At 41.9% G+C, this 24,458-nt stretch overlaps 2 protein-coding genes across 2 annotated transcripts; one reads left to right on the plus strand and one right to left on the minus strand.

The window, feature by feature from the left end:
- Positions 1-486: 486 nt before the first annotated feature.
- Positions 487-18,380, plus strand: tdrd7b (tudor domain containing 7 b). Its single transcript, XM_080052318.1, has 20 exons — positions 487-577; positions 2,252-2,458; positions 2,816-2,960; positions 6,403-6,610; positions 9,323-9,405; positions 10,159-10,367; positions 10,903-11,271; positions 11,758-12,065; positions 12,150-12,342; positions 12,545-12,656; positions 12,770-12,972; positions 13,070-13,204; positions 14,207-14,290; positions 14,608-14,742; positions 14,887-14,997; positions 15,274-15,422; positions 15,522-15,748; positions 15,873-16,056; positions 16,237-16,397; positions 16,496-18,380. The coding sequence occupies exons 2-20, from the start codon at positions 2,252-2,254 to the stop codon at positions 16,714-16,716; spliced, it is 3,444 nt and encodes a 1,147-aa protein (XP_079908444.1). The 5' UTR covers positions 487-577; the 3' UTR covers positions 16,717-18,380.
- Positions 18,381-18,894: 514 nt separating this feature from the next.
- LOC307269593 (calcium-binding protein 2-like) lies at positions 18,895-21,358 on the minus strand (the record flags this gene model as incomplete). The annotated part of the gene is made up of 7 exons (XM_080052587.1): positions 18,895-18,923; positions 19,092-19,239; positions 19,443-19,552; positions 19,785-19,928; positions 20,096-20,126; positions 21,039-21,177; positions 21,297-21,358. The coding sequence occupies 7 exons, from the start codon at positions 21,356-21,358 to the stop codon at positions 18,895-18,897; spliced, it is 663 nt and encodes a 220-aa protein (XP_079908713.1).
- Positions 21,359-24,458: the final 3,100 nt, after the last annotated feature.

The raw sequence follows: 24,458 nt of genomic DNA on the forward strand, positions 1-24,458 counted from the left end.
AAACTACGTCTAAAGCCAGACATTTAATGTGTGGCATTAAAACTATGACAATAAGATAACTTATCAATGCTATAGCCCATCTGTTTTAAGCCATTATTTAAATAAAAGGCAAAAATGCTGAACCTGGTTAGGCTACAGTTGGCAGATGTGAGGATTTTGTGTTTTACATATTAAAACATATGTTTAAATATTGGAGGTAGCTTTTGTCTTTCCAGAGTGGAAAAGTGAGTGAGCGTTAACTCCAAACTGATTTGAGTAAACTTCTCTCCAGCATAGGCTATATAGGCCTACAACGTCACTGCACGTTATGATGATCACTCGCTTCATTGGGTTTGGACAGGAGATGTGTCCCCTGCCTGTGCTGCGGCCCCTGGATGCACATATTATTGACGTGTAATTAGCCTGGAGGGCCTGAACAGCCGACCAATCAGGTGGCGGAGGAGAGGCTGTGCCCGGACCGGCTGGCAGACAGCGGGGACAGACAGAGCTCCGGCCGCCGCTCAGCCCTGTGGCGGTGACAGCACTGACAGCGACTGGACCGGCTCCTCACTCCACCAACCCGTCTCTCTACAGCAAGGTACAATGTCTTTTTTTGTTGCTGCTATTGAGCCCTACGTAGACGTTTAAAACAATTACTTTTGGGAAAGTTTTACCGAGTGTTTATTTCGCCTCTTTCTGTTTCTGTTCTCCCAGATAGGATAACTCGAAAGCTTTTAAGTTAGCCAGGACACAACATCTCATAGTAACTTCCGGTGGTGATTTTCAAAATGAAAACTCTTGTGCTTACTCTATTCGCAGTATACATGTTCGAGCAGTATCTGTGGTTTTATTATGAAGGCAACATTTGTATGTTTCCAGTCTTTTGATAGCGGTCGATAGCCTGCTTGACGAGCCGCTGTCCCGGCGGTGGCAGGAGGATTTAATTCGATGCTCACGCGCTGTATCGATGCCTGAGCGGACTGTGTGCACTCCGCCGGCCTCTTTCAATCTGCCAAATCCAGTTTTGTTCAGTGAAAGGAAGAAAAAAAAACAGCGAAACTTCTCTCAGATAGTGGTTTAGAGTTAGACCCAATGCAGGGTGTGGAGTGGAAGTGTGACGCGTTACGTCACGCATAGTTTCACTGTCCCATATGTTGTCTATAGACTACACAGAGTGGCCATATCAACAAGTGGCCTGAAGTCATCTCACATTTTCCCTAAAAGATAGTCGACTGAATCTTTTTGACAGTGCAACCCTTTCCTTCATCACAGTTCAATGTTAGCGAATAGCTGGCTTCTGATGTTCTTCATACATTTTTTGATTCAATGCATTGACTTTATAGGGAAAAGTCCCGAAATGAGATACACTTGCGAACAAGGATATCTAGGCCATGAAAAAAAACGATTTATGGGTTGGCCACTATGCATATGATTATTATTAAAAACTAGGCTACAGTGCTGTGCTTGACAGACCTTTGTGTGTAAAGTTGAATATGGTTGTGGAGGGTGTGTCTCCACGTCCGCAACAGTCCAGATTTTCTATCATAGCCTACGGACTGTTTTTTCGGATCTTTTAAATATAGACTTCGTGATAAGACTTTTGATGAAGATCATAAAAAGCCCAGGTGTGGACTTCGTTGAATTCTGTAAATTCCTCTGAAGGGTAAAGTTAGCTGAAGACTGAAAGGTTTTTTTCTGCAGTGAGAAGGAATGTAAGAAGGGGAAATCAATAACATCTTGAGCCTGAAGCCCTTTTCCAAAAGTCTCTGGGGCTACAGTCATTTCTAAAGAATAATTGGAGAGTAGCTTTCCTTTGTATTGTGAAAAATAGATGTTTTAAAAGTGTGCTTTTTTTCGGGTATAGACAATGCCTATACGTACGAACAACTAATAGGCCTACCTATCCTCAATCAAACGTTTTAAACTAATATTTTAAATTGCCACTGCAGTTTGTAACAGGGTTATATTCCGATTGATAGTAAAATTCACTGTGCTTTCAATATTTATTATCAACATTTAAAAAAAAAATGGCTTAACCAGTCAGCCATTGTTACATGTGATGAACTCAATCAGTTTGCAGACTTTTGTCAATGTGAATTGATTGGCATCATCCTCAGCAGCAGCACTTTCCCACTTACCTTCTGCCTTTATTAGTTTAGGGAAAACAAAATCAACAAAGTACCTTTTCTGTTTCTGTTTTCTTATTTCTACCTTTTATCTCATCTTTTTCTGCATCAGTTTATATTATTCGCTTTTTGTTTCTGGTATGCAGATGGCTGACGTGGAGCTGGTGAAGAAGATGCTGCGGGCCGTCCTCCAGGCCAACAAGGCTGGAGTGTCGTTGGCCCGTCTGCAGTCTGAGTACAAGGAGCTGACCGGGGAGCAGATACCACACAAACAGATGGGACACAACCACCTGGACGCCCTGCTAGCCAGCATGCCCTCTTTGGTCCGTGTGGAGCGCAACCGCTCTGGAGAGGTGTGTGTGTGTGTGTGTGTGTGTGTGTGTGTGTGTGTGTGTGTGTGTGTGTGTGTGTGTGTGTGTGTGTGTGTGTGTGTGTGTGTGTGTGTGTGTGTGTGTGTGTGTGTGTGTGTGTGTGTGTGTGTGTGTGTGTGTGTGTGTGTGTGTGTGTGTTTGTGAGTGTGTGTGTGTGTGTGTGAGAGTTTTTTTATGTTGGACCTTACACCTCATACCAGGATGCATACAAAGCACTGTGTGCATGTTTGGATAAGATGCACACTATGAGGTTAATAGGAAATAATGACTCAACCTCGTGATGAATGTCTTATCGATGTGAGTATCAGTCTATCTACTCCTCTCTCTCTCTCTGTCCAGACATTGTGTTTTGCCTCTGGGGCCAGTGAGACGGCCCACATAGCCAAAGTGGTGGCTCGGCAGCGCAGCTCCAAGAAGACAGGCCGCCCACACCTGGTCAACACCCAGATGAGGGTCAAACCAGCTGCCCCACTCGCCCTCAATGGTAAGAGTTTGGACCAACATTTCGGGGCATTTGCAAGCATTAGCACAGCTACACAACCATATTCTTTAGCTTGTCTTACAAATATCAAAATCAATTCAATAGGCTACAGTATATGTATATTATCATTTGCTTTCACTTCATTATATAATTATTAGCATGTAAAGCTTTGGTCTAGTCATTTTACTACAATGATAGACAGCAAGCCAGTGTTTTCAGTAATTTAGGGAGACACTGAATTGTGAGAGCAATAGTTTTACCTTCCGAGTATTGAAACAGAAACTATAATCCAGTTTCCAGGATGCACATACCACATGTATTCGTATAGACCTTCACTTTATGCGCCTCCTCTGCAGAACACACATTTAGCTCTATCCAATTACACACATGTTTCTGGCTTACATTGACTGAGTCACAAGGCGGCTGTAAATCAATAAGGAAATGGATTGAAATAAAATCTTGAAACTAATTTAAAACCTTTGAAAGTTTATAGTTGTGCTGTTGATTCTCGAAGGGCCTTACCCGTTTTGTATTAGATAACTGCAAATATTTATGAACATTTAAAAGATCATGACTATTCAAATAATCATAGTCATGTAGCTCCATGGTTAGCATTGTAGCACCGCGAGACAAAAACTGGTGTTGGGTGTCTTGTGTGTGTTGGCCCGTTGTGCCTATCCAAACACTGGACTAGAACAATGCATGTCTATAAAGGACTTAAACTTCATTCAAATGTGAATGAATGAGTACTTGTCATACTATTCAAAACACGTTGGGCAACATAGCAAAAGGAATTCAGCTGAAATGCTTGCATTCGGATGAATATCAGCACTGAAATACAGTAAAAAAAAAAGGTGTGACATAAAATGCCTCATTATCTTCTATAAGTTCTGCTATCATTATAAATATAGACACAAATATTTTATAAAAGGAATTAAATATCAGTGGATCTAAGAAAAAGTACGTCATTATAGAAATATATTCAAAACACCATGCCAGTGCTCTCAGTAGTAGCTATGGCCCCGTTGACAATATGGGACAAACAACAACCACTGACAAAGCAGTTTACTCTGTCTGGATTATTCTTATGCTGTGCTTTTCATCACTTCCTTCAGTATGTAAACATTCCTTCATAACAAATTATTAGACTGACCAAACTAATATGGTCCCACTAAGTATTGTATTCTGGATAATATATTATAGTATCCCCTCCTTTTCTGCAGCAACACTGCAGAAAGTGTCCCGTGGCTGTATCAGTGCTGTGACAAAGCAACATTAGTAGCCTGACAGTATGTGGATGAATGACTGGCCTGTTTTAACTGTTGCTCTGTCGAGACCTGCACTAAACATATCACACACACACACACACACACACACACACACACACACACACAAATAGACAGCTACGTAATGTTCAGGGCTGCAGTTATATCAGGTTTATATGTGTACAAAGATGTCAACTCACAAACTATTATTTTGTATGCACACAAACTATTCTTACTCTAATCTAATTCATCCTCTGTTGACTTCAAATGCTCTAATACCTGCTAACATGGAATAGCACAAACCCCTCACATGCACATACGCGCAGACACATGTGCACAAATGTCTGTTTTTAGCACACAGCCCTCCGCTATACTGTGATGCTACAGAATATTTCTCAGAGAGGCAGGGGAGTCAGTGTGAGGTGGCAGTGCAGGGGGGAGAGGGAGAGGAGGAACGGAAGAGCAGAGAGATGGTGAAAAGGGAAGGAGGGGGTGAACAGATGACAGAGAAGGAGGGAGTCAGAAATAGAGAGAGAGAGAGAGAGAGAGAGAGAGAGAGAGAGAGAGAGAGCGGGGTGAGGCTAACGCAGCTCTTAGCATCTGAGGCTCAGCTAAAAGAGAAGAGCAGGATATTGACAAATCAGCCTCTGCATCCCTGTACCCCTCTCATTCTCTGCTCCAGCGCCTCAGCAGGACATTGATATTCAGACCAGGGACTGTGTGTCCATGCCGGTGAGGTGACGTGGTGTCTGCTCTGAGTGCGTGGATGTGTGTGTGTGTGTGTTGTCCTCGCCTACATTAGCATGCTGCTGAATTAAGCCTGTGCCTGCCTGCCTGAGTGTGACTGCTGAGTTTCTGTAATGTGTGTCTGGAAGTTTTGGTTCCCACATTAAATGTATTAATAGGGTATCAATGGAAAATAATAAGATTTATGAATGGAAATTTGCCATTGAATGCTTTTAGAAGACGTGGGCTGACGAAGGTGCTTCTTGTGTTTTGTCACTGGAAAGATTTCACAGTTTTAAGCACGAGAGAGGACGAGGAAAGCAGGAGAAAGTTCTAGATCTGGCTGACGGAAAAGAGGAGGTAGGAGGAAGAAGTAGAAAACAACAGGGAGTGTGGGAGTTGGAAGTGACTAAGGGTTATGCACTATAGAGTATACCAGTTAGTTATGTCATAGAGCAGAAATGTCATGTCATGCAATGCTTGAATGATGTAGCATGATAGTAAAGGGCAGGACTGATAGGTGCTGCTTTAGGATGACTGCACTCAGATGTTTGGTCTTTTAACTAAACTGGGGTTTGTGGGTTTAAATTTATATCAGAATAATCCTGCTACTTATGGTTACATGAACCTTTCTCTGCTAGAAGTAGTGATGTAACCAGTTATTAACCTAAGGAGATAATTGTTAACAGAAATCAATTATACAAGAAGGATTAAAAGCTTTCACACTTTGATGAGAAGCTTGATACCACTCATATCTGTGTGCATTATTTATTGAGTAGCTATAGATATGGCACACGGCAGCTTCTCTAAAGCTCAGGAATTAACATGCTTTACAAAGTTTACATTGTTAGCTTAACCTTTACACAAAAAGTATGCACAAATGAAGTTAAGTGAAAGTTATGGTTTTACAAGGAGTCTAATGCGTACTTCCTGGAGTATTTGCTGGCTTTCCCTACATAGTTAATGCAGTGACCTGGGAGTGGTATCACTTTCCTAAGCTTAGTCTAAGCAAACAAACAGGCATTCTCCACCCTTGTCTTACACAATTGGTCATTTAAACGGAAAAACCCAAGGATGTATTTGCAGGAGACTTTTTTCAACTTCTCTAAATGATGTCATTTTTCATTTGTTGCATTGTGTTGTTGCTGCTTGCTGGCTCACTGTGAGTTCAGCTATGAGGTTGATCTTTAGTTCTACTGTGTCTACAGAATTTGAACTATCTACGGCACTGTGCCCTCCGGACGGACACACAGCCCTGTCCCCGTGTCAGGTTTAGCTGAGTCAGGGTGTGTGTGTGTGTGTGTGTGTGTGTGTGTGTGTGTGTGTGTGTGTGTGTGTGTGTGTGTGTGTGTGTGTGTGTCTCTGGCTGTGCGTATGTGTGTGTCTGTGTGTGTGTGTGTACTTTATGTCCATAGTTTCACTTCCCTTGTTTGACTTTCTCTTTCTCTGTGTAGCCAAACCTCAAACCTCTCTGAGGCAGCCCAGCCATCGCGGCCGAGGCGGCGGTAGAGGGGGAGGCGGCGGCCGAGGGGCGGGACATGGAGACTTCAGACAGGCCAGGGACGTGAGGGATGGCCAATCAGAGGGCAAGACTGGGGCACATACCAACAAGCTGTCCAACCAGAACACACCAAACAGAAAAGGCAACCCACCTGCAGAGAAGTGAGTGAGGCAGTATGTGTGAGCAGTTGCACACAGAGGAGAGTTATTCACATCCATTCAGCTTGCTTCACTTCAAGTACTTTTCGCAAAGATTGTTTTGTGATAAATTTTGATTGAGACAACAATATATATATATATATACAGTATATATTTTTTTTTTTGCTGGGAATCTGCAACTTAATGTGGATTTTACATTCAAATGATGGTTTGTTGCAGTCCTTAAGTATGAAAAGAAAACTTTAGCTCTTGGTCTCAACATATTTGTGGGACTTTATAGCACAATTACATGTACAAGTCCCCAACCATGCTTCCACACTGCTTGGGAATTCACAGTAAAAGGAATGTGCAATAGACCAATGTGCTCAGAAAAGCTAGATCTCATGCCAGAAGATTTCCTGTAGATACACTCTGCAGTGCAACATTCTTTCAAAAACTTTTTAAACTGTCAAAAGATCAACTCAACAAAAATAATCACTGGGGTTCATTTCAGGAAATGTTTTATTATTGCATTACATACCTCTAACCACTTTCAACCTTACCTCACCACTGTCCAAACTATTGCCAAAAGTCAATGATAATCTATTTTAATCTTACATACCCCAGATCCATAATAATGTTGACTTTATTTATTTCTCTCTCTCTCTCTCTCTCTCTCTCTCTCTCTCTCTCTCTCTCTCTCTCTCTCTCTCTCTCTCTCTCTATCTATCTATCTATCTATCTATCTATCTATCTATCTATCTATCTATCTATCTATCTATCTATCTATCTATCTATCTATCTATCTATCTATCTATCTATCTATCTATCTATCTATCTATCTATCTATCTATCTATCTATCTATCCATCCCCCTCTCTCTCTCTGCCTCACCCCTACCTGTCCTCCCACCTGTGTGGCCTGAGCTGAATCAGAATAGGCTGCTTGTGAATGGGAGCCTGCTTGAACTCTGGTCGGTCTCTGAGTGTAAACAGCCTCCCCGTTGCTGCTGCTTATTCAGCACTGGATTGATGATGTGCTCACTAGATTATGCTGGTTCTCTCTCTCTCTGCTTATCTCTGACTGTATCTTCCCCCCTTCACTTTATCTACCTTTTTTCTCTTTTAGCCTACTTATTTACATATTAGGCACATTTACATTGTTTACCTTTTATTTGTGCCTTTACTTTATCCCCATCATTGTTCCCTCTCCACCCACACTCTCTATGAGTTCATCATTGGATCGCTCATGCTTTCTCTTCTATCCCCACTTTCCCACTTTCCATCATTAACTAGATTGTGTTAAAAACTGATTACTTGTCATTGATAAACCCATCTATAAGGATTGTGAGATATTCTCTATCTACAGTGCTTCAACAGAGAATCAAGATTAATTCATTGCATGGCCTGGTTGTTCCACTTCCATCCACTGTAAAAACAAGTGACATGACATCAGTCCTCAGTGAGTGTGGGTGTCCAGTGGGCTGCCGCTGGCCCTGTGCAGCACAATGGGACGGCAGGGTGGGGAAGCCTGGTGTGTTGGCAGGGGACACCAGTCCAGAGCAGGGGGAACGTGAGCCCTTTCTAATCCCTGCTCTATTCTCTGGTAGATTAACTCTTCTAAACAGACACAGTGAGTGAATCAGCACATCTCTCTGTAACCAACTAGATCTGCCATTGGACAGCACGCTTGCAGGCCAGTGTTCAAATCATTTGTGTGTGTGTGTGCGTGCGTGTGTGTGTGCGTGTGTGGTATGCCTACAGTGGTATATTTAGCAAACAAAAAATGGAAGAGCTTACATAGAATAACAGTTAAAAAAAATGCTTACAGTTAAAATAAAAACACAGGAGAAATGAGTTGCGTCATTTATATTGCTCTATCACTGTACCTGGATGGGAGGAAGTTTTGTGGCTATTCAGACAAGTGCTGCCTCCGCCTGGGGAGAGAAAGTATGAAACCAGACACCAACAAAGTTGTTCACACTCAAGTCAGACGTTCCTTTGTCAATAATGGAAGCAAACTTAAAATAAGGGTGCGGTGCTTCAGTGTTACAGAATCCAGAAAAACAATTTAACCCCAATCTATTAACAATGTACCAGTGTGAGCAAGGAGTGATTGGAGGGAGGGACAAGACGGGCTGAATCAGACAACAAACATAGTAGTTACTGTCTCATTGAGGTGACTGATCTGAACAGCAGGCTGTAATTAAAAGCAGTTCAGCTATGTGTACAGAAAGAGAAGGATATTTTACACAGTGCAGGAATCTTGCCAAGTTGCCATGCATTCTCAGTCTGTCGCTGACAAGGTTCGAGGGGAGCATCTGATATGCTACACACAGTGCAATGCAGTATCCAGTCTCACGACCCACTGTTCCACACCAGTGGTGGATGCAGACACTTTTGATTAATGGTTTGTTTGTGGTACTGAGGACCAATCGAAAATGACTTTTTCCTGATCTCAAGCATGTTATCTTGTTAGACTTTGACATGCTACCAGAGTCCCTTTTTAAAGATCTCAGAGACACATCTCATTAGACAGACAGCACAGAGCCACACTAGTCGTAAAACTCACGTCAGAATTGATTGATTTTTGAAAACTAGAAGGATAATGGATGGAGAATGTCATCGTTTTTTAAGGTTTAGACCATACTTTCCAGTTTGTCTGTCTTATAATTGTCTTCTCTCCAGGAGGCAATAGAAAGTAATCCTCCTTTCTTGCCCTGTTCTCTTGTGTCTAGGTCAGACAAGAGGATGGCGCTACCGTCGCGGTTTCAGAAAGAGGTGCACGCTCACCTTTCCAGAAACTCCCAACAGACCGGTCGTAAGTAGCACAGATGGCTTCTTCTTACTCTATAAATACATATTGTGTCGCTTTATGTCCTCTAAACAACCAAGATGTTGCCAAGACCTGTATCACTCCAGACTATTCAAACACTGCTCAGAAGCCGGCTGCAGATAACAAATCATGTCCAGTCTCTTACCAACTATCCAGATGTGAAAAGGACACAAACGGTAACTCTCAGTTGGTTCTCTGAGCTTCTTGCAGACAAGAGTTGTATTTTTAAAGCTTTTGCATGAAACTAGCTCCCAGGTGTCTGTGTCCCCCTGCCTCGTCCTTACCTCCTTTTCTACAAGTGGAGGAAAAAAGCACTGGCATGTAATAAACTGTATAGCTTTGAGGCACATATGTTGAAGGCTCCAGAGTTTATCTCAGGGCCCCTTCAGACCATAGAGGCTGTTACTACTGACTGGTTTAAGAGCCTGTGCTTCCTGTATGTCTAGAGACAGTCCTGAATGAGGAGCATATGATGTTTATGTGAGACTCCTGATTAGAAAAGACTGTCTGACCACTTTTGCAGTTAAAGTTTTATTGAAAAAAAAGAAGGGTCTAAAGGAAGCATAATGTTGGTTGCGAATAATATCCCTCTTCTATGCTTCTCTTTGTTTCATTCAAATCCCCCATCTCTTTCAAGACTCAAAGTGCCTTTGTGCATGTTGCATTGGCAAGAAAAAAAAATTGCAGGATAATTGTCTAATCTCTCTTTTTTCCCTTTGTTTTTTTCCCATCTCATAGCACCCTTGAATCTGAATGAGAGCCTGGGCTCGGGGAAAGGGAAGCCCTACAACCCCCAGCAGGTCCAGGGGCGCATCAGGGAGATCCTGGAGAAGTACAGCAACGGCTTCTGGGTGTCCAAGCTGCCTCAGATCTACAGGGAGCTGTACAAACAGGAGCTGCCCACCGAGGCCTTCAAAGACCTGGAGACCTGGACACACATATGCACCGTATGCACTCCTACTCTCACTGTGGATATTTTATTAATATAAGGAGCTTTCGTTTTTCATATACATATCACAAATAACTACTTTTATAGTAAAATGATAATGGATATTGATAACAATATATCTCTATACATTCTGTCTACATTCACAAGAGAGATGAGCAGATGTTGAGTTTTTCCTCTGAATAGTAGGCCAAAAATAATCTACAAATGTTCTTTCAAAATACAAAATAATAATAATATAAAAAGTAATATGTCATAGCATCTACAGCCAGACAGGACAAGTGCATTATTATATATAATTACATATATTATTTTATCTCTATCAATGGAAGCTGTTGTCTTATTACTTTACCAAAGATACATTTTGTGCTTGGCAGAAGTTAGGCAACATAAACATAAACAACAAATGAATACCAATCCTTAAATTGTTTTCGTACACAAATATGCTTAGTTCACACATGTCTAGGCATGTCCAGTCTATATCGCGTACAAAATGGTTTTATAATTATAAGAGTAATTTCTGTTTATTCTTCTAGGTAGAGAAAACCTGCAGCAGCAACCCATCAGAGCTGCTGCTCTACCCCGCCAAGGACCGGACCACCACCTCCCCCCCAACACCAGTCCCTGACCCAAACTCCACCTCTGATCCCATCCTGACTTCAAACACCCCCACAGACAAGCCTTCAAGTCCCCCCGCCCCGCAGAAACCCCCCAGCACCAACCTGACTCGCTCTGGTTCTCACTCACCTCAGTCCCCACCATCGTCTTCCTCCTCCCCCAGCCCCCCCTCCTCCCCCTCCAGCCTCAACCCCGACCTGAAGATGAGACTGGAGGAGCTGCTGGTCAAGTATCCCAACGGCCTGTGGGCCCACGCGCTGCCCAAGCTCTTCCAGGACACCTACAAAGTGAGTAACACTCAATATTACATTTTTAAACGTCGTCCAAGGAATTTTTCAATGTTAATTCAAAAATCTAGTTTTTTCCTCCGATGATCATAAATGTCCTGGAACAGCAAATGAGCCCATCAGTGAAAACAACTCTATTTTAAATAGTTAATGAATTTGCAATTTTTCCCGGGAAACGGTTCAGACTGGAACAGACTGTGTTTCATGAACGGTTTCTAAATCAAAATTGAAGCTGCTTCACCATCCTCATATTACCATTATTAATCTTACAAAGTCACATACAAATACATTACCTCATCGTGACGTAACTGGGGCTTCTCTTCGTGGCCGTATTCACTCGCTTCCTAAACAAATGCACACGCCCCCGTCATGCACGCCGCTTGAAACAACACAAACTCTAAATTCCTCGTAAATACTTTAAATTACGGACCTACGTGCACTGATTTTTTCTTTTCTTTTTCTGACCTTTAAAAAAAAATGTAATAGACCAAACTGCCCGGACATTTCCTGGAGAACCTTCACCTCCTCTCCGACATGTGCACCATGGACTACCCGATGCCAGACAACCCCAAGAGAGCCATCTTGTACAGGAGAAACAGCAGTGGAGGAGGAGGAGGAAAGGATGAGAACTGTAATAGGAAGGACTCCTTGGTCAGTTTGGAGGAGCTGAGAGTGAGGCAGGAGCTGGGGAGGAGGCTCAGTAACCATGCCGTGCCCTCTCTGCAGATCCCCAAAGAGGAATACCCCTCTGTGCTGGTGGTGGAGGGCACCAACACCAATGCAGTTATTCTGAGGTAGGCGTGAGCACAATATGTAGCTATACTGCAAGACTCCACTGTCCATGGCCCTCTCACTGTCCGCCCCACCTCCCCTCTTAGGTACATTGGTGAGGGCTACTCCCAGGCCCAGGAGTCCATGGAAGATGAAATGAGGGTGTGTTACGGCTTGAACCAAAGCAGTCCATCTGCCTTGTCCTGTCCATCCTCGGGCCAACTGGTTGCAGTCAAGGCCGAGGAGGAGGAGGAGATTCTGAGAGCGCAAGTCTGCGAGGTCATGGCCGACAAGGTCAAGGTGAGAGCTCATGGAAATAGCCAACAACCCCAGTCAATGAAGGGGCTGATGGTGGAAGTGTATAAAGTTTAAAAAATGTGTAATACGTATGAAATGGGATGATTTAATTCAAGTTTTGGGGAAGGTTAGCAGGTGAACTGTTGGATTATGAGATGAGAGGAAATATAATAGTCAACCCTGTGGTCTTCCTTTGGTCTTGCAGGTGCATTATGTGGACCATGGCTTCTCAGAGGTGATCAGCAAAAACAAAGTGTTCGAGCTGCACGAGAAGTTTTTCCAACTGCCTTTCCAGGCGACCAAGTGTAAACTGGCAGGTGAGTCTGAATTAAGCACCCAAAGATTCCAGTACATTTTTATCATCGAGGCACAGGAATTTGAAAACAAACTTTGTGTGTGTGTGTGTGTGTGTGTGTATATTTGAATCCAGGCCTAGAGCCATTCTGTCAGGAGCCTGCCGTGCTGAAGAAGTTTGAGACAATGGCGAGCGGTAAGATCCTATTGGCTGAGATCCTAGAAAGAGGGCAGACCCCTCTTGTAGTCCTGTACGACACGTCGCAGGATGATGATGTCAACATCAACGCTGCCTGCATGAAAGCCCTGCAGGACAAGACGCTAACCAGCCCGTTACAGGTAGATGAGAGTTTGCTAATGTGTGTGTGGTTGGGTCAGTGTGTGTGTGTGTGTGTGTGTACAGCATACTCAAGCTCTTATGGCCACTTATCCACAGGTAAACAGCGCGTACATGAACGTGACTGTCAGCAGCGTGTGCTCAGATGGGACTGTCTACTGCCAGCTGCCCTCCAGAGGCCTTGCCAAGCTGAATGAGATACTGGAGAAAATAGAGACATACTTCCACTCACAGGTGAACAACATGCTGCATCTCATGTCTCAGTGCCTTTTTGAAACGGCATCATTGACAAAAATCATGGGCACGTTAGTCTGTTTTGAACCAATCCAATCATGTGAGCAGTACACACATGGCAGAAAGCAGTCCCAGACACATTCACCATGTAATCTTGTTAGAGTAGTGTGTGCTAAAACTGCAGTGTTGTTTTAGGAAATGACTGCCTTTTATGAAAAATATATTCGTGACCAGTTTTTGAAAAATTAAAGAAATTCAACTTTACAGACAAGTGTGAAAGTATTGAGAGAAACAATATTGTAGGCCAAGTGGTAGGGGGTTGCTTGAGTGATTTGTGCATATAGTAGAATTACTACCTCAACACATGTGTTGCATAGTCCTGACTGGAAATAAGAAGAGACACATTATAGTATAGTATGTGTCTGTTTTTCTGATCAAAGGCTTATGTGTTGATTGCAGCGTTGTCCAGTTATTCACATGGAATACACTTAGTAGAGTAGACCAGGACCCACACATTCATCTCAAAAGCCTTTAGTGAATGTATTTGTGCTGTGTCGCTGCTTTCTGGAGGAGTTGTGGACAGATTGAGATTAGGTTGATAATCCAGATTTAAGACATGGCAAAGCCACTTAATCCGTCAGCAGCACACTGCTGTCTTTTTAAAGCTCATAGATGCAGCTCAGTTACGTTTTAAATCGGTGTGTAGGTAAACACGAAGGTGTAGTATTGTATTGTATCCATGCTTCACACTGCTTGCAAGATTGCATCTGTGTTTCTAAATCCTGTGTTTGAAATCACCAAGCATGCAGGGAAGTATTCTTTAAACACCAAAAAAAAACTTTTCCATTTTCAAGTAACCAGAGATATAAAGTCCTAATCTTTGAGGATATTGCAGCGTGTACACCTGCAGCAGACTGGGTAGACCTGTGAAATGTTTGTGCGAGCTTGGACAGTATCATCTTATCCCACTCCTTCCTCCATGAAACGTATTTTCTGTTCCAGGTAACTTCAGAGTTCCTGGTCTCCAGGCCTTTCTGTGGGAAAGGATGTCTGGCTCGCTACAAAGGCAAATGGTCCCGAGTAGAGGTAAGATTTACAAAGACTTTACAAAGTGTATCACTATCCAAAATACTGTATTTATTCTATATTTAAAAACAATATCAAATATAGTTATTTTTTTCAGCTACTATAAAACACCAGGCAACAGCCTTTCGTGTTTAAAAACTTGTGGCAATTGCTCTTTTTAAATGTAAGATGGTGACAGGTGCACCAGAGACATAATTTGAAATTGGCACATTTTCATTATAAAGCTATTATATTGGTTCTCTTAATAGCTGTGGTGCACTAGGCTTAATTAACTGTAATAAAGAAGAGGCTTTTCCTTTTTATCTTTCTGTCTTTAGATCACAAACCTTCACGGCAGCAGGGTTCTAGACATCCTGTTCATCGACGTGGGTGTCCAGGCTTCTGTGGAGGTGTTTGAGCTGAGAGAGATCCCACCGCCGTTCCTCCGTGACCTCATGGCCACCCCGCCACAGGTCAGCTCCTTTGTCATCAAAAGGATGACCAATGCAATGTCTTATTCATGCTCGAGTGTTGTTATGTGCTGTGGTGGTGAGGGCAGTTTCCTCACACAGTATCATCTGAGAGAATGACACCCAGCAACCTGTTTTTTTTTTTAGGCTGTGAAGTGCTGTCTAGCAGACCTGGCCGTCAGTGTTGGATCCTGGACTCCAGATGCTGTCCAATGGCTTCGAGAGAAAGTGCTCAACATCACAGACTGTAGCATGAAGGTAAAGTGCTGTCCGTACTTCCTTCACATCTGAACATACAGTATGACCTTTGGTTTCTTTGATCTCAGTCATTTTGGTTGTTACGTATGAGATGGATTGCGTTGATAATCACATGTTACTTCCACAAATACTTGAGGAAGATTAAATAGGATCCCCTTCAATTTGGAAAACAGTGTGTAACAGATTTAGGACTTTTGGACATTTTTAAACAGGGGTCTGAATCTGATCAAATCTTACTCACTTAACTTCACGCACCTTGACGTTTCATCCCCAAAGGTTGCAAAGGCAGATAAATCCAAGGGCTGCATCTACGTCCACCTTTTCACAGACAAGAACTTCCATGACCCGGCCCGCAGCCTCAACCACCAGATGGCCCAGTCTAACCTGTTCAAACAGCATCCGGACGTTTTCCTGACCAGCCACAGGTTTATCTGCTGCATTTATACTCACCTATTCATCTGGCTTATAATCACTTAAAGGTTTCGCATGACTAAATGTATTGTTTTTTCAATCCATTTTCACAGTCCTGGCAAGATCTCCGCACCCACTTTATCCTCCAAGAGTCCCAGCTCCAGCGACTGCACTAATGGGAGTCCAGCGTCAACATCTGTCCCAGCAAAGCCTCATCTCAGACGGGCTCTGTCAGGACCCAGAGGGGGCGGAGGAGGAGGCAACACCACCACCACCACCACCACCCGACCAGAGAAACCCTCTCTCCAGCTGCCACCATTACTAGAGCTGCCCAAAGCGGGTAGGAATTGTATCTATTATTAAAATACAGTATATTCCGAGGCATTTAATTCACAATAAGTTCATTTGAGTCGAGTTTGGCGTTACTGTAGCTTAGAAAACCATGTGTTCACAATGTGTCTTAGGAAACAATGTGGACGTGTATGTATCAGTGGCGTGCCATCCCGGCCACTTTGTGCTTCAGCCGTGGAGAGATATGTACAAACTGGTGGTGTTGATGGGAGAGATGATTCTCTACTACAACAAAATTGAGGAGAAACCACTCAACATCGAGAAGAATCAGATATACGCTGCTAAGGTGGAGAACAGGTGAGTTGAGCAGTTATTTCATTGTATAATATTATGACAGATCTAACTCAAAACAAGGAAATAAATAACAGTATGATTTATTACTCTGATTGCCAGTGGAGTATTTTTGTTGCCTTTTGTCTTGTTTCCATAATGTGCCTTCCTGAACATATCCACTCCTCTTTGCTTCTCTTCTCTCAGCTGGCATCGCGTGTTAGTGAAGGGAGTTCTGACCAGCGGCCTGGTGTCTGTGTACGAGCTGGACTACGGTAAACATGAGCTGGTCAGCTGCACCCAGCTCCGACCTCTGATCAAAGAGTTCAGACAGCTGCCGTTCCAGGGGATCACTGCTCAGCTGGCTGGTGAGTCGAGAGGACAACAGAGTCTCATTGGCTGTAACTACGGTCATGTCCATGTCCTGTAGTTCGATGTAATGAGACCGTTCTTGTCTCCTGCCTAGGGGTCAAACCGAGGCAGTGGTCGGAGGAAGCGTCCATCGTTTTCAGGAACCACGTGGAGAAGAAACCACTGGTGGCCCAGCTGGAGGCCGTACAGGAAGCCGCTAACCCGTGGGACAGGAAGTTGACTGTCTTCCTGGTCGACACCTCGCAGGAAGAAAGGGACATCTGGGTGCATGACATCATGGCTGAAATTGCCGAAGAGCTGGCCAACGAGCCGTAGACCGCAGAGGATTCTGACTGTCGACAAAGTCTTATCAGCCAAGCAGTTGTCCTGTTGCTCCATAAAGACACTGTGAGATGTGGATAGACGAAATAGAAAGAAGCGTATCCATCTTTATCTATCTACCATTTAGGGGGCCTGCAAATGAAGGATATGCTAAAAGAAGATGGGGGAGGTATGCTATCATGTAGAGACTGGCATCGACAGAAAGACGAGAGGTGTACGGGTAGTAGCCACTTGCTTGTCGTGTTTTGGGCTGTGCTTCGAAGGATGTCGTGATGTGATTTTGAGTGGCTGCAGTGTGACCATTGGGCAACACACCCCATGCATGATGTCGGTCCTAACATGCCATAAATGCATACAGTTATCACCCAATCTCTCCATAATAGTCTCTCAAAGCTGTGGAAATGATACAATATGTTTAATCCAAAGCAGCATCCTATTTTACAGTACTGTGTGTGTGTGTGTGTGTGTGTGTGTGTGTGTGTGTGTGTGTGTGTGTGTGTGTGTGTGTGTGTGTGTGTGTGTGTGTGTGTGTGTGTGTGTGTGTGTGTGTGTGTGTGTGTGTGTGTGTGTGTGTGTCATCCTGGGGATGCCTGAATACCCTCAACCCTGGCAATGTGAGCACCATGCAAAGCACACAACATTTTCAAATGAACTCTCACATGCTAAGAAGACATTATATGCATTTGTTTACAAAATCTGCTCTTTGGATGGTATTTCTGATCGTCGTAAAAGTTTACAAAAGTTAGAGCAAACATTCCGTTGAGAGGAGAAGGAATAGACGATTCAGCAAGTCATGGGAGACAGACGAAATGTAGAGGCCTTTGTTTTTCCCAAGTGTATTCTTCAGTTCTAAGACACAATTTTTAGTTGCAGTGCATTTCTTTAAAACTCAAGGACAGAATGCAATATTTACCTTTTTGGTAAAAGAAGTGTCTTAAAGTTTATTTTAAGCACACACATGTGGACACAGAGTCTGCTGTTCAATCTGGCTCAGCAGGATTTAATACGGATTTGGTAAGGAGTAATATAAAATTAAGATGTTTTTCTTTGTTTTATCCAGACATTAGTTGTTTTTAGTGGTGGTACATCCTCACAACGCACATACAACTGAAGAGCCCATACCTTACATTGTGGGCAACTGTGAATACAGTAAATGTGACCTCAGTTCCTCAGACAGGTGAAAACATTGACTTGGCCACTTCCTGACTCCTGTGACGGCAGTGCCTCATCCATCTCCTCTCCTCCTGTGAAACACTAATTCCAGTTTGACTTTATGCTTTTTAGGAGTTTAGGAGAGTCTCTCTTTTAATATTCTGTTTCTTGTCTTGACAACAAGATTCTAATTTCAGCAGATTATATGTGCCGCATGTCTGATTTATGTGCACATACGGTTTGATGTTATACTAATGCACATATTGAGTTACCAGTAGTGTTAAGCTTTTAGATTTTTGAATAGGAGGTAAACTCTGCCTCCGGTTGGTTCCACCATCAAACGTTGGCCCGATGGGGAATTTTATTTCCGATATGTGACCTTCCTCACCATGGCTTCGGATGTGCAAAGGTTTCTATAGTTCTGCAGACAGTAGACCTGACAAAGCTCAACGCTGCGTTGTTGTTAACAATTGACTATGACATTAATTTATATTTAACTTATATTCTCTAGATGATAAAGAAATTATTATTCCCATTTTGTTTGACATTGATCCGGAGGTAATAAAAGACTTGTTTTTGGAATAAAGTCAGTTTGAAAGGTTTAAATGTGCTCAGTCCATTCAATCCTATTGTATATTACAGTAACTTCATGATGTTTAACTGAAAGGCAAGACACTCACCTCATCTGTATTTCTTTATTAAAATAACAAAACATTTTCACCTTATTTACATACACATATATTTATCACTGCAAGGAGTTAATGTGCCTAACAAAATAGCTCTTGACAGCATGATGCCATACATTAGGTCATACAGCATCATTCCCACTCCTTTAACAATTCATCATTCATACAATTATGACAGCGTTAGGCACATATTATGTAGTAGTAGTACTAGTAGTAGTAGTATACACCTACATTACAAGCATTACCATATTTGTCATGATTCAGATGAACTATGTGTGGAATAATTCAGAGCCTATGTGTTAGTGTATCCATTTCCTCATGTTCTTTCCGGAAGCTAGCGAATGGAGAGCATCATCACAAACTCTGAAGAAGACGAAAGAGAAGACAAAAATCTGTTAGAGTGAATCTGACCTAAGCGCAGCAAAGCGAAACACACACACACACACACACACACACACACACACACACACACACACACACACACACACACACACTTCTGGCTAACAAATTATAAATGTGCTGGTGCTGTACCTTCAAAGTCAATGTTTCCGTCTGCGTTAATGTCCAGCTCCTTTAAGATCTCCTCCAGTTCTCCTTTCTTCAGCTTCTCCCCCAGCATGGTCTTGACCGCCTCCTTCATCTCATCCTGGTTGATCTTTCCGTCTCCATCCAGGTCAAACTTTTAAAAAGGGAAAAAGGTGCTTTTACTTCGAAAATAATTCATTCATCCATTCATTTATCATTAAGTCAAACTGTGGACAAAAATGCACGGAAATGGCGATTGAAAATTAACAGGTTTCATTTGTTGGAATGTATCTAAACACTCACTTTTCTGCTGTTACATGGAAGCTACTTGGATTGTTTTGTTATGGCTTGACTGACCTGTACAAAGGCCGACTTGAGCTCTTTGAGTCCCAGCATGTGAGCAGTCTCTCCCATCATCCTGGGTCCCATCAGTTCAGTAAAATCCTCAAAATCCATCAACCCGCCCACTGTGGAGAGGACAGGTGTCAGGGGTCAAAACAGTTCAAACAAATGTACATATTTTTATATTCCAAATCAGAGCATTCAATTAAAAAAAAAAGTAAAAATAATCTCTTACTTTCCCTTTTTATTTCATAATATTTCTATGTTGTTTTTATTTTATTCAAAGTATAATCATTATTTTATAGCCTTTCTTTGGTTGTATTCTATGTATTTTAAAGAGTCTTTTTATCAGCTCACTTCTCATCTTGATTTGTTGCACTATCTCCAACAGTTCCATTTCTGTGGGCATGTATCCCATGGTCCTCATGCATTCAGCCACGTCCTTGTAGTTCAGGTATCCATCTTGATCGTAGTCAAACTCTTTGAAGGCCTCTTGCATTTCTGTGAGAAAAGATCACAAGGGTCACACAAAAAAATGCAACAGAAAAGGCCTTTTCAAGGTTTAATTAATACAATATTTCAGTGCTGATATAACAATGAAGCATTTTATGATGCAGCTATGTGTTAGCTATGGTAATGATACTGATAAGCATGGCAGTGACACTCACCATCTAACTCCGCCTGAGCTAATTCTCTTTCCTGCAGAAAAACAGAAATAAAACACAGGTCGAAATGGGGTTCCAGTTTAAAAATTAGGAAGATAAAAATGTAACATTTTTAATGACATGTCTGTATTCTTGTGATGTCAAAGACTTTGATAGTACTTTGTAATTTGAGGCATTAAAATACTGCAAGTAAATGTCAGAAGTAAGTGGACAAAATAACATAAAAATATATTTAGAAATAAGTCCCCATTGTCTTGTGCAAGACAACACTACGTATGTAGCCTACGATAGATAACGGTTGGTTACTATTTTCTAGTTGAGTCAACCTTCAAGTGCTCTTCATCTGGGCAACAGTAATGAAGGGTGGCACTGAGCCTCAACCAATGAGCCACTAATACTACACACACCACAGGCTTAGTGAGAGCAGCTCCACAAAGATCAGAAACAAACCTGTAAGTACACTACTGGACTTCCACCTCACTCCTGACTCTGATGTTTAAAATGTCTGACATACAGTGTTTTTAACTGTCTGTTGCAGACATATGCATTTAGATCTTAATCATGTACATATTTTTTATTTATACCTAAGACATTAGACATTAGGCCTTCTCGACTCATGGCCACTATGATAAGATCACTGTGCCTTAAATTGGTGGATTTGATTTCCGCTTTATAATGAAATTAGGAAAAAGAATTACGACTTACGTCATGATTAAAAGTGTGTTTAAATTTGGCAGGATGGGGGAGTCAGAGTTGAAAGTAAAAAGAGTACAGTTCACACAGTACAGCTATAACTGTTTCAACAACAGTATAGGTCAAAGGTCACAAGACCACAGCAAAGGTCAGGTATACGTTCATAGCCAAGAAGCGTAAAGTCTCACCATATTCAATTGTACAGTACGGATAGAATCTAAAACACAAAATGTGGGTGTAATCGGCTACTTACCGCCCCAAACACACTGTCCAGAATGGCATTGTAGGCTTTGGTCATACTCTCAGTGGTTTTCTTGACCTTCTTCATTACTTTTTTTTTGGGTGTGTCGGACACTGACCCTGCCGGGGAATCCTTGGGAGTACTAGTTTTGCTACAATGAGGTAAAAGAAAATTAGGAAACAAATATATCGAAAAAAGGGCAAATGCATTCTCTTTGAACGTGAACACCTTGATTATCAGAACTCTTAAAATGACACAAACATGAAGTACCTGTCTCCTGCAGCTGATTCAACTGAGGTCGTAGAGGGTGTCCTGTCTGCTGCCTTTGACATGCTTTGGATAAAGAGAGGCATACAATGTGTATCCAATGGTAACATTCACTCCAACAACATACATGACCTGTTAGATACAGTATACTAAATGTTTGCATGCTGAAGAAATACTTTCAGAAATGCTTCCTGGGATGCAAATGGGAAAAAAAGTTGCAAGATGATTTAAATCATGTTTATCAAAGACTTTAACATAGAGGTTATTGTTTGGCAATCTTTGATTTCCAAGCTATCTTCAACTATTCTAAAAATGAACCCAGTTACCTAAATGCAGTTTGTTTACCTTGAGTCTCTCTCCTAAACGGTGGGAAAAGAAATGAAGAAGAAGCCGTCGATTCTTCTGGTCCTCTCTGTGTTGTGCTCCACTTGTGTGGTGGTGAATGGCTGTGTACTGAATCCCGCCTGTTCTGGTTTTCCTTCTCCTCTTGACCTCCCTCCATCAGAGAGGCTTAACAGCTAATTACCAGGATCAACATGCAGCAAACGATTAGGAAGCAGAACGTGTATCGGCAGTGTGACTGATCTGGCCTTCAAGAGGTCAGTTTTAAGTGTCTGTATTTTGATCTTGTCATCTTTCATGAATTCGTGACATTCGCCCTTGAAGCCTTGCTCTAGGTTCTGCAGTAAGAAAGTCTTTCTAGTGTTATCCCTCTGAGATTGACAAAGAGTTGTGACGCTGATAGGCCTACATACAGAAGCACCAGTCATATTATGGTTTACTAAAACATATCTCAGGCAAGGTTAAAGTGTGTAAGAAAAACTAGGCCAACTGTATGAAAAAGTTTATCTAATTTATTCAAAATTAGAACAAAATATGTTGATATTAAGGCTGGTTGTTAACCTCTATCATTTAACGTTGTTGAGGTCTTCCATTTTTATGTTTTGTCATATAAATGTTTTTGTCCAATCCAATTAGATTATCGTTAATGCTAATTTATTTTTTCTTTAAAGAAAATGGTATTTTGAGCCTACTGTTTATCTTTTTATGATTATATCGTTAATTTTTAACCAGGCTATTTAACTAAGTATAATTTATAGACAGCACGTAGGTTTTAGTTTTAGGAAATTATACTTTTTTTAATATACAATTGGCATCATGTTATTCATCTAGTTCCGGTTCATTTGCATACTTTCGAAACGGCGCATGTGTACCAGGTGAGCTAATTAAGGGTGTATTCACACATGGAAAGTCCGTTAGTTCACTTGCTTTGGTCCAGACCAAATAGAGTTTAGATTTTTTTTGTTTGGTGTGGTCCACTTTCATATTGCCCCTTTTGCAAGTGAACCAGCATTACGAAGCAAAACCACACGTGATCAGAGGTCATTCATTCATTGGACAGACATTCTGGGGTGGAGAGAAGCAGGAAGAACGAAGTAAAAACTGCGAAATATATCATTGATATAATACGGGGTTAAAAATAATAAAAAGGCCTACATCTAGCCTATAAATAAAGAAGAAGAAAATCTAATTATTGTTGTTTCATATGGTTATAATATGTAGCCCTATGTCAATGCCACGTTATGTGGCTTGTAGCCTACGATGTGAAACATAATGTATAGCCTACTGTATTTTTGCTGTTGGACGCGCGGCTCGAGAGAAGAATAGGCTCAAGGTGACACACAGCTGATTAAGCAGTGTATCAGCTGGGTGTCAGTTCGGCGCAGTTCAGTTCCAAACTGACACAGGGACAGTATTGACGGTCACGTTGGGAAGAAAAATAAAAACACACACTTCATGCAAAGCGCAGCGTGAACCTGTTGGCACTGTGCGGGAGACGCTCCCCTCTCCATCTGATCGCTGAACATATCAGCATGTACGCGTCATTATCAACTGTAATATTTTCGCTCGGGGCTCCAGGTCAAACCACAACTAATCTTCCTAACAACGGCGACAACAACACTTTCCCATAATGTGAAGCTGATGGCGATTAAAGAAAAAAAAGAAAAGAAAAGAAATCAAAGGCGCAGTGCTTCCTGCAATTGGGTCGGATCGAGTCCGGCCAAATTCACACCACAAACGAACTGCAGCAGAGTTCGTTTTGAAGCGCATCGAGACCACCTCTTCAGCTGGGTCTCGGTCCGCTTGTTTGGTCCGCCCCCGAGTGCGATTGCTGTATTCACACCTGCCTGAAAGATGCGCACCGAAGGCAGAAGTGCACCTGAGTTCGTTTCAACCGAACTAAACACGGCATGTGTGAATACACCCTAAGACCTTTTAACATGACTACTCTGCATGTCATTATCGATATACATTTGCTCAACATAAATTGTCTTAATAGTTGGCCTAAATATACAACTATATCATGTAGTGTGTGGACTAAACCGTTAACTGCTGGAGGAATTACTTTGAAGTGACTCGGAGACTTTTGGAGTTCAGCGCACGAGTTGTTATGACATCAATGGCGCATGTCGGTACTCAACTGTCTTCATCCCAGGTGAGTTTGCTGTCCGGAAAAAAAAACACTTTTATATTTCTTTAATATTGTGGCTTACTGAAATTCCTTGAAATGTCATTCAAACACATATTTTAGTCAATAATAGGTTAATAGTTATTTTGAGTTAAAATGACAAAGTAGTAGGCCCCAACAGTAGCCTAGGCCTATTGACAAGAAGCCTAAGAATGTAGCTAAATTAATTGCCCACCAGATGGCGCCAGAGCGTATTATGTATGATTATCGAGTTGGTATAATCACTTTTTTCCCTGTTTTGTTTTCGTTGCAGATTTATTTTATTTTTTTCATCTGTAGCAGTATGCTCACACAGGCTCAGCAGCCTGAATTAAATTAGGACAATAATAAGAAATGTTGGCCTGTTGTTGGAATAAACTACTACATTTTTAATATAGGCCTACTATCTATGGTCACATACGCATCATTCTGATTTATTCCTGCGTCTCCTTCTGGAAATAGCCTATCACGTCGACACTGTAAGCTAGCCTATTTATCAGAGTCAGGCCCCGTAGTCGCCGAATGAAACCAAAGCTAAAAACGAAACCCCAAATTGTTATTAAACCATTTGTTTATGATATGACAACATTTATAACAAGTGAGACTTTTATAGAAGAATATTATATTTATACTATCTATGAGGGTCACCCCTCAAT

Source organism: Ammodytes marinus (assembly GCF_949987685.1).
Source record: "Ammodytes marinus genome assembly, chromosome: 23".
NCBI classification, from domain to species: Eukaryota; Metazoa; Chordata; class Actinopteri; order Uranoscopiformes; family Ammodytidae; genus Ammodytes; species Ammodytes marinus.

Coding starts and splice junctions, on each gene's coding strand:
- tdrd7b (XM_080052318.1), top strand. CDS start 2,252: ATGGCTGACGTGGAGCTGGTGAAGAAGATGCTGCGGGCCGTCCTCCAG. Junction 6,611..9,322: donor GGCAACCCACCTGCAGAGAA/GTGAGTGAGGCA, acceptor TCTTGTGTCTAG/GTCAGACAAGAGGATGGCGC. Junction 9,406..10,158: donor AAACTCCCAACAGACCGGTC/GTAAGTAGCACA, acceptor CCCATCTCATAG/CACCCTTGAATCTGAATGAG.